The 12,263-nt window shown below is 46.8% G+C and overlaps 1 protein-coding gene across 1 annotated transcript in view; it reads right to left on the bottom strand.

Moving 5' to 3' along the window:
- PLB1 (phospholipase B1) overlaps positions 1 to 12,263 on the bottom strand; it is a 121,815-nt gene that overhangs the window by 47,017 nt on the left and 62,535 nt on the right. Inside the window, exons 22-27 of the mRNA XM_044919004.1 lie at positions 10,201 to 10,309; positions 8,247 to 8,298; positions 7,856 to 7,936; positions 4,587 to 4,652; positions 4,156 to 4,256; positions 2,093 to 2,174 (exon numbers count right to left, since the gene is read on the bottom strand). Of these exons, the coding sequence (XP_044774939.1) occupies positions 2,093 to 2,174; positions 4,156 to 4,256; positions 4,587 to 4,652; positions 7,856 to 7,936; positions 8,247 to 8,298; positions 10,201 to 10,309 (491 nt within the window). The remainder of the gene's footprint in view (positions 1 to 2,092; positions 2,175 to 4,155; positions 4,257 to 4,586; positions 4,653 to 7,855; positions 7,937 to 8,246; positions 8,299 to 10,200; positions 10,310 to 12,263) is intronic.

Genomic DNA, 12,263 nt, shown 5'->3' with positions numbered 1-12,263 from the left:
ATTAAAGACTGGGGCAGGGGGTGGGGGAGGGGTAGGGTATGAATTCAATTTAATGACTTTTTTGGATAATCCTTACATTTCATTTGTTTCTGTCCTACATTTGTTCAGGAAATCAAAGGTGAATCAGCAATGGCATTTAATGCCCATTTATATCATTTGTGCATGGTGTGTGTGTGTGCAGGCACGTATGCTCCTGTGCATGCACACTTCTTTGAGACTCTCAGGTCTGTCCAGGAGGGTAACAGCTGTTACTCTCATTGCTCCCACTTGGGCTCAGGTCCAGGAGGACGAGTTATCCCAATTCTGGCTCCAGGTTCTGCCGGCCTCTGCCATTTCACTGCTTACCAGATTGCTACCATCTGGGGCCAGGACCTTGGCCGGAGAAGGAAGTCAGGAACATCAGTGGGGTCGTTACAGAAGGCACCACATGTACTTTTCCCAGGGTCAGCCAGAGAGAGAGTGCAGAGGCCACTAAGTAGCTGTGTGACTTTTGGCAAGATGCTTTCCCTATCTGGACCTCTCTTTCCTCATCTGTAAATGGAGGATGTTTGGCCAGGCCCCGACCATCCCTTAGATCCCTTCTAATGCTACTGGTTACTCTGTGGATCAGCCACAGTGGCTCACAGTGGAACCATGTACCTCTTGAGAAGTGAAAGAAACAGTGTCCAGAATGCCTGGCACACAGTGGTCAATGATAGCAATGATTGCCTCCTCCATGGGAGCCATAGCTTTTGCAGAAAGTGGGGAGAGGATTTTGACGGTGGGTATGATGGCCTCCTGTGGCTGACCATGAACTCCTGGATCTCAGTGGTGACCAAGATTAGACCTGGGAAGAACATCTGAATCCACTTCCTATGTTTGGGAAAACTCCACTGTATTAAGAGCAGCCTGCCTCCCAGTGTGTAAGGTGAGAAAGACAAATGCGGGCTTTCCCAATGACCCTCACCCTCAGGCTTAGGCACATGCCCAGGGGCCCTCCAGAGCTAGTGCTAGAAAGATGGACAGCACAGAATCCATTCTGCTGAGGGTGGGAGCTGTGTCCAGGTCCTAGAAGCAGCAGTGACTCCACTGAACGAGTTCTTTGGCCTGATTTTGATCCTTATGGCCTGGCCCCTAGAATTTCATGATGCCGTGATTTCTGGCGGCCCTGCCTCTGATCCTAGCTTTTTAACTCTTCCAGACAGTCTGCTTAAATAAATACAACTGGTTAAATTAACCAGCATTGCGTATGTTTTTGTTGCTTGCCCCCAAGAACCTGTTCTACCAGGAACAGGTTTGTTCTCATGGCCATAACCTTGGCTGCCTTCCTTCTCCTGGTCCAGGCCATGGACTCCCTCACCAGAGGCAGAGGTGCCTGCCCACAGCAGAAGGAAGTGCCGCTGGGGAGTCGCCCAGAGGACGATAGATAGAGGCTCGTTCCCCTGAGCCCTGATAGCCCTGATGGGTGTGGTGGCCTCAAAGCGGGGAAGTGGTTCTGCTCCAAGGAGTCCATGCATTTGAAGGATGGATCCATCCTGATAACTGTTTGCAGCCTACTTTAGAAAAGCTGGAAGGCTACCATTGTCCTCTTGAGTGACTGGATTATTTTTGGGGAAACTCAAGATTGTCAAGGGAGCCTCAGCTGCCCTGGTCAAAGATTGGATGGAAAAAGGCCTAAAATGAATAACCCACTGGATGTCTGGAGATCATCGGCTGACTCTTGGACTCTCGGGAGAGGAGAGCAGAGGAAATGCGTGTTATCTCACTGAACCCTCTAGACTCTCTTAGATGGAAAGGGTTTCCCGGCCAGGAGTCAGAAACTCACATAACTCTCCGTGGACAAATGGAAGTATTTTGTGTGTAAGGCCAGGAACTGGGATTTGGTGAAGTGTGTTCAGTGACTTGGCTCTACGGCTTGATGCAAATACACCAAATCACAGTCCCTGCGGCCTTTCAAGGTGTCTTTAAATCTGCAAACTGGTCAGTGGTAACCTCACACCCTCACACTAGACAGCTGGGGTCACGGAAACATAAGCACGACTTCATTTTCTAACCCGAGTAATCAGACCACCCAGCAGTTCCTGTGCGGCCTTAGAACACTTTCCCGGCTTACCTGATACTGCTTATTCACTTCGATGAGGGAGGCAAGTTCTGTTGAGTTATCAACAGGCTTCAGGACACAGGGGCAGAGGTTTCTGCGGACCAAACCAAAGAGATGCCTCACCCCACCAAAATCACCATCTAAATGCATGACACGGACTTGAGATTCAGAACCTATTTGACTTGGAGGTGTTGGAAGTCGGTGGTAAGGGAGACCCCGGCTGCTAACCTGTCCACTGCACCAGACGGAGCTGGAGAAAGTGCCCCAGAGCCGCATTTTTGCATGAACGTGAGACAGTTACTTCTAACATCTGCAGGACTGACTTACAGAGCTGAGTTACCTTGTGACTGTCTGAGGACAGACGGTGCAGCTGAGATAAGGCACACCTACTTTAAATAACAACAGCAACAACAACACTCATCATAAGGGCTCACACATCCTAATGCTCACCGTGCGGAGAGCTTTATGGGTATTAACCCATTTAATCCTCTTCGCAATTCAAGAAGTTGTATCATCACCCCCATTTTATAGATGAGAAAACTGAGCTCAGCGTGGTTAAGTACTTGCTCAAGGTCACATGGAGACTACGTATGGGAGCCAGGACTTGAACTCAAATCTGTCTGGTCTGAACCTGAGCTCCTAATCCCTGGTTAAACTGCTTCTGTCCAGTCTGCACCTCTGCTCTGTTTGGTCATCTTGCCCATCTGGGTTTTTTTTTTCCAGGGGGTGAGGGGATGATAGTGTGGATGACTCAGAGTAGACTCACGCCTCCAAGGAAAGCACAACCACGGAGACAGAAAAACAGAGCGGCAGCAGGACAAGGTGACCTGAGTCTGTCTCACCTGACAGTCAGTGGCTTGGCTGTTTCAGAGCTGAGAAGGGACCTGGCAGATGCCTTCTCTGAACCGTTAAATGTAATTGTCTAAAAACCCTGCAGTGATGGGCAGCAAGACGCTTTTAGGTAAGGTGCTCTGAAATGAATACACTGAACCCCCTGTGTGGCCCAGTGTCTGGAGAAAGTGGGAGCCAGGGGATGAGTCAGCAGCTGAAAATACAGCACGCCTGACACCAGCCGCGTTAATAGGCATGTGTCACTCGGCAGCCATCCTCCCGCTCATGGTGTCCTCAGGCCTTCCCCGGGGCACCTGTGCAGTCTGGGCCCCCAGGTGAGGTCTGGCATGCATCTTCAGGGTAGCAGCCAAGGTACCCCTCCATTTCCAAGAGCAGATCTGGCCCCTGTGAATTATTCATTCCCTCCTTCAGCAAACAGCCACTCTCTTGCGCTAGTAGTGACTCACACCAAGGGCAGGGCTGTGGCGGAGGCACGTGAGTCATCACCACGTGCTGTGCTCAGGGCTGTCGTGGGGGCCTGTCAAGGGCTACAGAGCTGGGGAGGAAGCTGGGGGCGGGGGGCACAGCCATCGGGACCTGGGCTACGGGTCCAGAGGTGGCTTTGCAGGAGGGAATGCTGACAGAAATACTCATGCTCAGATTAGAAGGATGTCTTAATCCTGAAGGTCATGGAGATGTGTAATAGAGAGGGAGCCACCTTTGTCTGGCCCTGGAGACGGGGGATGAAGGCCTTTCTAGGGCCTTCTCAGGGCCAGAGCTCTCTGTGCTCTGGGAAGACTCTTCCCTGATCATCCTCTCCTCCAGCAAGTGACTGTAGCCCTACAGTTGTGAGTGCCCAGCCTGGGACACCCACACCAGATAGAGAGGCTCCTTCTGTCCTGGAGATGGGCCTCAAGGATGGAGAAGCTCTGGATACACCTGGTGGTGGCCTGTGAGCCCGGCCCACACAGACCCACTCCATGTCTCACGCTTTGCCCTTCCCTCCCGGGAGGACTGAGTTGCCAGGACAACCAGGAGCATGGTCGGGTTGTGACACAGACTCCGAGGGTAACTGAGGCCCACCTTGGGGTCACAAAAACCCATCAGGCCTCGTCAGGTTAGAAAATGGGGTGGTCTTAGCCCTCCTCACACATCTACCCTTGGACTTTCTAACGAAGCAGAGTTGCTTTCTGCTAAGGGTCCCCTGGCGCTTTAGGGAACAGGGGCAGAAGCTTCCTTCTTACCTGAGGATCAGCCTTGGGCAGCTGACTTCCTTCTCCTGGTACAGCTCCCTCAGGTTGATGATCTCCAGAACTTTTACCAGGTTCACAAATGCCCGAGGAACCTGAGCAAAGGTGAGGCCAATCCCCAGGAGGATTGAGGCTGGTGGCCCCAGTCTCTCATCTGGGTCTGGGACCAGCCTCTCCTGCCGGATACCAGGTCTGTGGTCTTTCATGCCCCTGTCTACTTCCTTCATCCCTCCTGCCCTGCCTCCCCCCTCCCGCCCCCCATTGACCCCTGTGTTCAGGCTTCTGGGACCAGGACAACAGCATGGTCAGTGCTGGCTTCCAGGGCAAGGCAGGCAGGAAGTCAAAGCCCCCTCCAGGCCAGGTCTGAGGCCTAAGAAGGACTGTTGGCTGAGCTGCTTAGAGGCCACACAGCCCAGCCTACACACCTCAGCATGGAGGATGTCCAGAGCCTTCCCGATGTTGTCTGTGAAGTTCTGGGGAGAATAGCGGACCTGCGGGAACAGGGAAGGTCTCACACCATCCACCACTCAATCTCTCTGCGGACCAGGCCCACCCATGTCCTGGGTCCCCTCCTTCTTGTATGTTAGCCAGAATGGGCGACATTGAAACATAAGGTTTGCCTTTGGGGCCCCCAGCGTCCAGACCAACCCCACCATCCTTAGGCTGGTCATGGTTGTGACCTCCAGGGAAACCTCTTTTTTCTGCATGGAATTATGGAAAGCTCTGGATCCACTCCACATTAACTAGATGCAGGGACTTAGCTAAAGCCTATTACATCTTTGGGCTCCTCTAGAATGGGGTGTTGGAGCACGGGACCTCTAAGATCTCCTGCAGTTTGAATATTCTCTGGTCCTATGGCCCGAGCTCTTCTGCCTTAGAGCCTCAAGTACCTGGGGACCTGTTGCCCCATCAAATCATTTAAGGAGATAATCGTAGGGGAAGAGGGTCCTGTAAATCCCCTCCCTCAAGCATAAACGCATTTTAATTGTTATTTCTTCTGACCTCCATACTTGGTGGCTTTTATTTTATTTTATTTTTAAAGTGGAACCCTTTCTCTGGCTGAAATCTAACCAAGAGCCCTGCTCTACCAAATGAATCAAACCTAGCATAGAGGACATTAGGAGAAGGAAGGGAAAAATGAAGGGGTGGAAATCGGAGGGGGAGACGAACCATGAGAGACGATGGACTCTGAAAAACAAACTGAGGGTTCTAGAGGGGAGGGGGCTGGGGGGACGGGTTAGCCCGGTGATGGGTATTAAAGAGGGCACGTTCTGCACGGAGCACTGGGTGTTATACGCAAACAACGAATCATGGAACACTACATCAAAAACTAATGATGTACTGTATGGTGACTAACATAACAATAAAAAAAATTATAAAAAAACAAACAAACTAACGTTCAAGAAGTGGAGCTGGGGCCGTGGTCCAACTTCCCTGCCTGCTTCACTAACAGCCCCAGGCCCACTGTGAGCCTGTCACATCACAACCTGAAAACCCCAGACCCTGGTGACTTTGATGCTGTGACGGGTCTGGGGGGCAGGGTTGCCCCTCGGGGCAGAAGCTCCCAAGTCTCAGCAAGACTCCCCACTTCCTAAATTTTGCTCTGCTGATCCTCTTTCTGCCTGACAAATGTCATTTTCCAGCCCTAGTTGGAAGGTGTCCTGCTCCGTGTACATCCCTGACCCCCCCGCCCAACCCTACAAAATACAAATTCTCATGGCCATTCTTACTTTGGGGCCACAATGTTGTCCTTACCATGTTATGGTGAATTGTCTGTACCTCCCTTCCTGACTGTGAGTTCTTTGAGGACAGAGCTGTGAAGCTTAGCACCTAGTACAGTGCCTGGAGTATAATACGCGCCCAGCAAATGATACTAGACATTAAACACATTCTGTTTATCGGAAAACACTATAAACAAAATTAAACGGAAAACAATAAATAGGCAACATATTTGATAAAGGGTTAGTATACTTAATATAAGGGTTTTTAGGCATCAATAAGAGAATGATAAATATCTTAACAGAAGAGAGCCAATAGCCATCATACAGAATTTATCAGGAGGAATTTAAATGAGGATTAAACAAGCAAAATAAAGGTTCATTCCTCCTTATTAATCAAATAAATGCAAATTTTGAAAACAAGATAAATTTTTTCATTTATTAGATTAGCAGCTATTAAAACAAATAACATACATTGACAGATGGAGCGTGAGGAGGTAGACAACTGATACCAACATTCTGGAAGCAGGTTGGCAATCTGTATCCAAAGCACTGAAAGTGTGCAGAGTCCCCACCCCCCAGAATAAGACGGATGGATAAATACATGTTAATATAGCAACATGTTAACAACTATAAAACCTAGGCGGTGGGTATATGGGCATTTACTACATAATTCTTTCTTCCATTTCTCAGTATGTTTGGAAATTTTTGTGATAAAACAGTAGGGGAAATGTACATATCTTCTTGCCTAAACATCTTACTACTTAGAATATATATCAGGAAACAATTATGGATGCACATAAAGATGGATGTTTCTCCTGGTGTTATTTATTTATTTATTTTTATTTCTGGTGTTATTTGTAACAGGCATAATTAAAAGCAATACAAGCTAAATATGCAATAATTGGCGACAGTTAAGTAAAGTGTGGCCAATATAGGTTACGGGCTAGTTATACAGTCATTAAGAATTACTTTATGGAAAACTACTGACATAGGATCATCTTCCCAATGGATTGCTACTGAAAAAAAAAAAAAGACAGATCACCAAACAATATTTCCAGAATGATGCTATTTTTAGCAAATAATAATTTCTCCATTTTCATAGAAAAATGCCAGAGAGACACTTAACAAAATGTTAGCAATGGCACTTCTGGATGTTGTAATTACAGAAAATATTTTTTTCTTTGTGCTTTGATGTGTTTCCAGTGTGTATTGCTTATAAAATAAAAATAATTTTAAAAGCCTATTATTTTTAAAGTCAGCTGAATTGAATGTAGAAGCTGTGCAGGCATGCCAACATGGGCAGAAAAGGTGGAAGTTACAAGAAGACCGATTTGGGCTTAACACAAACCACTACCAAAAAATTGATACTTGCTTATAATACTAATTAGGGCAAATTAAAAAGCTGCCCATCACTGGGAATATTCAATAGCTAGGTTCTAGGGAAGGCATTCCTGCCGCAGGTGGGAGTGTGGTCAATAGGGTTTGTGGGGTTTCTTCCAGCTCAGAGATTCTGGGGTTCCAGGAAGAAGCACCACACCCACAGGGCAGCAGCCTGGCTCTTGGGGTTCCCATCAAGAACCCCATCGGAATGACTTGGCTCTGAACCACGCCTAAATGCTTGCAGTAGGAAATCAACTTTCCCATTCAAAATAGAGATGGTAAGGCAGTTCAATGCTGGAAAAAGGAGCTGACCTATAATGATCTATATGAAGATACACCTGATTTTTCTAGCTCCTTGGAATGTTATCTTGGTTTCTAGAATGCTATGATCAGACTCTCTTGTTATGAAACCTAATCAAGATCAATTTCATAACCAGTTTTGCTGAATCTTTCCCTGGAGGTGAAGGCACTCTTGGTCTCAGGGTTAATTCCAGGCTACAAGCCCAAGTCCCAATCCTGCTTCACTTGCTCTAGCCACCTGGTGTGGAAATCCCTCTCTGCGGGAGTCTTGAGTTAAGGGCCTGGAGACTCACCGGGTCACTGCAGAAATCACAGAGATCATTGCCTCCTATGAACAGGGTTATTATCTTCCAATCTTCCTGAAAATTTATCTTCTGAAATGAATAGGAAAGAAACAAGTAAGTGCCTTGCTCCAGAGTCAAGTCAAGAAGAAGATAAAAGTGCTGAACACTGGCAGGGTTTAATGGACATTACTATTTTCTGTTCTGTGCTTTTGGGGTCCTGAGGTTATAGGTCACCAGTTGTAGGTGCAAGATCACTTGTGGTTTTTAAAGGTGGATTCTCTGGACTTCCATGTGATCCCCGACCCTGACGCTCTCTGTCTCCACGGATTTCTCCGGCTCACTCCCTCTTCCGGGGAATGCTAGCTCAAGGTGTCCCAGGTGGCTCTTCCCCCAGAATTACCGTATCATTCTTCATCAGGTCCACCAGCCTCCTGGCCTGAACAGGTAAATCCCTGCGGGTACACACGAACATAAGTCATGTGAGGAGCAGGGACCGTGAAGCTGGGGCAGGGAAGGGACTTCGCGGAGACAGCAGGAATCAAACATGCAGCAGGATAGTTGGACAGAAGGCCATGCTCCCATCCCAGAGCACCTTCCCCATTCAGTCTCCTCTGGAGGTGGAGGGCTGGGGTGAGTTGTGACCATGCTTTGGGAAGGGCAGAGCATTCCACATATAAGCAGGTGACTTAATGGCATGTTTCTCTTCTGAGCCAGGCTCATTCGGGGCAAACAGAAGGCTGCATGTACATTCCATGTCACGCACGGCTTGGTATGAGCCTGATTCTGTGGGTGCCGTGAACTTCACCTCCACGGTACCCTCGCCCTCAAGGTGACATGGTTGAGTCACACACCTGGGTTTGACATTTAGTTGCCTCCTGCTAACTGTGGATATGTAACTTAAGTTCGCCGTCCCAAAAGACTGCAAATGTGGAGATAAACCCCTGTATCTTCAGGGTCCTGAGGAGCAGTACATGAGATGAGCAAAGCAGCCTCACAGAGTAGGAGCCCCTCTTGGAGCCAGGCAGCACGGGGCTGAATCCTGGTCCCACCACTGACCAGCTGGGAGAGCTTGACAAAGTGCTTAACCTTGCAAACCCTCAGTTTGGTCCTGTGTAAGACGGGCATGGGAAGCATACCATCTTCACAGAGTTGTCGGATGGATTAAATAAAGGACTTAGAGCAGCACGGGGTAAGCATCCATATTAGAAATGATCCACTGAATTACGTCTCCTAACACCACCACCACCATCCCCGGTCTCTGGCACCATCCCAGCAGGAAACAGTGGTTGTCATGTATTAACTATTAACCCAGCTGGCCTGGTCTTAGTCACAGGGGACTAGGTAGGTATCAGATATCCTGGGCGGGGACTTGGGGTAAGCCATATAACCAACTTGCATCTTGGTTTCCTCATCAGTAGAAGCCATTGGGCACCAGCTCTGAGGACCAGAGTTTGATGATCACTTGACCTCTCTGCGCCTCAATATCACTGTTAAGAAAACCTGGATGTCTGACCTGCTAACAGGGGCTGCACAGAACACGGGGCTAGTAAATGTGAAGGTACCTGCTATGTTGGTCACTGCTGTTATGATGGGTTATTACCGGACCTGGGCAAGGGCCTGCTGGGCACAAGGACAACAGGCCACGTGGTCGAGGTGACACATTTGTTCAGGCCACTTTGCCTCTTTGTGCTACAGTTTCTTCATCTATAATATGGGAGTAGTAATCACTAACTCTTCCCTATGACTCAGGATGTGCTCAGACAGAAGGATTACTTGCACAAAAGGGCCCCACGGCCTTGAGGAAAGCAGGGGAGAAATCCAGGGTCATATGAATCATGAACTTTATGTTCTTCACCAAGGTTTCCTTCTTGGATGTCTCCCTGATCTAATCATGCTTACAAATACCTCTCTGCATACCACCAGCTGACATATGCTTGGAAAAAAACAAAATTATGGTAATATTAATGCCAAAATTTTTAGGCAGTCAACTGGTAGCCTTTCACCCTTCTCCCACCAAAAGGAAAACGTAGCCACAGAATTTATTATAAAATGGATTAGGTTTTACAAAATCTGATTTGGATGATTCCTGTCCTGAATAAATGAGAGTAAGCATATACTTGGCGTCAGAGTAAACTGTGACTAGTTCCTGGGGTGGGGTTGGGGATGGGCTAGTAGGTTTCTGTGTCCCACAGTGAGGGACACCCCAGGAGAGCTCACCCAGTCCAGTCTTTGACCCCCAGGCCTCTATCTCGAACCAAGCCCCCAGCCATCAGCCATACACCCCAGTCCAGGCCAAGCCCCTGACTGGGTCCCCAGAGGATCTGTGTGGTCACCCTCAAGGCTCCCCTGCTCACTCGGCTCGGTCTCCTGCTACAGCCTGATTTAGGAAAGCTCCAGGACTGTTTTCTTTCCCGGTGCCAACAGAGAAGCCCCTCAGGGAAGGGTTGAATTCCCGGAGGATATCTGGAAATACAAAGAAGAGACACGCTTAGTAACTATCCCAAAACAAGCTTCAAATTCCTTTGATAAGTTCCAGTGCTTGTCAGAGACAAGAAACCCTCACCCTTAAAGCTCTTAACCTTACTGTTCTCTCAGTGTGGAAAGAAAGCGTCTAGCAGGCTGATGCTTAACCACATGGGCGACACACAAAGGTGCTTAACAAATTATTGCTGAATAAACGTGAGTCTGGGTTTGGTGCTTCTCTCACGCATTTTTCTTTTCTTTTTTTCTTTTCTTTTTCCTAAGATTTTATTTATTTATTTGAGAGAGAGAGAGAGAGCAAGCGCGCGAGAGCACAAGCAGGGGGAGTGGCAGAGAGAGAGGGAGAAGTAGGCTCCCCGCTGAACACGGAGCCTGACTTGGGGCTTGATTCCAGGACCTGAACTGGTGGACTGAACCACTCAGGCGCCCCTCTTTTTGTTTTCTAAGTACATAATAGTTTTTTGAAATATAATTCACGTACCATAAAATTCACAATTTAAAGTGCAGTTCAATAGCTCTTAGTATGTTCACAGAATTGTGCAACCATCACCATAATCAAATTTAGAACATTTTCATTACCCCAAAAAGAAACCCTGTGCCCAGGAGCAGTCCCTCCCCCTCCCCTCTAACCCTGTGGTGACCGCTAATCTACCTTCTCTCTATATAGGCTTGCTTGTTCTAGACATTTCCTATAAATGGAATCATACGTGTCTTCTGTGGCTGGTTCTTTCACTTAAAATAATGTTTTCAGTGTTCATCCATGTTATAACATAGATCTGCACTTCATACCTTTCACTGGCAAATAATATCCCATTGTGTGGATATACCACATTTACCCATTCATCAGTTGAAGGATTTGAATTGTTCCCACTTTTTTTGGCTATTATGAATAGTGCTGCTGTGAACGCTTTTGTACTAGCTTCTGCGTGAATTTCTCTTGGATATGTATCTAGGAGTGGAAATGTTAGATCATATGGTAACTCTGTTTAACCTTTTGAAAAACTTACAAACCTTTTTCCAAACGAGTTGTGCCAATTTACCTTCCCATAGGAGCATTATGAGGGTTTTAATGTCTGCACATCCTCACCAACTTTTATCTTTTTTAAAATAACCATTCTAGTGGATGTGAGATGGTATCTCATTATGGTTTGGTTTGCACTGATGGTTACTAATGTCGAGCATCTTTTCATGTGCTTGTTGGTCACTTGCATACCTTCTTTGGAGAAATGTCTATTCAGATTCTTTGCCCATTTTTAATTGGCCCAAATTTGAATTCTCTTATTATTGAGTTATAAGAGTTCTTTGTATTCTCTAGATACAAGTTTCTTACCGGATATGATTTTCAAACATTTTCTTTCACTCTTTGGGTTTTCTTTTTATTTTCTTGATGGTATCCTTTGAAGCTCAAAAGTGTTTAATTTTGTCCAGTCTATTTTTTTCTTTTGTCACTTGTGCTTTTGGCATTAGATCTAAGAAGGCTTTGTTTAGCCCAAGGTCATGAAGATTTGCTCCTATAATTTCTTCTAAGGGTGAATTTTAGCTCTTACATTTAAGCTTATGATCCATTTTGAGTTAATTTTGTATATGGTATGAGTAGGATTCCAACTTCATCCTTTTGTATATGGCTATATAATTATCCCAGCATCATTTATTGAAAAGACTATTGTTTCCCCATTAGTCTTGGCACTCATGTTGAAAATGAGTTCACCATAAGTATGAGGGTTTATTTATGGACTTACAAATTCTATCCCATTGACCTATATGGCTATCCTTATGACAGTACCACATTGTCTTGTATTGGAGCTTTGTAAGTTTTGAAATTGGGGATTGTGAATCCACTGAATTTATTGTTTTTCAAGATTATCTTGCCTATTCTGGGCCTCTCGAATTTCCATATGAATTTTACAGTCAGCTTGTCAATTTCTGCAAAGAAGCC

This window comes from Neomonachus schauinslandi, chromosome 10 (genome assembly GCF_002201575.2).
Source record: "Neomonachus schauinslandi chromosome 10, ASM220157v2, whole genome shotgun sequence".
NCBI lineage: Eukaryota > Metazoa > Chordata > Mammalia > Carnivora > Phocidae > Neomonachus > Neomonachus schauinslandi.
This window is presented reverse-complemented; position numbering and strand designations above follow the sequence as displayed.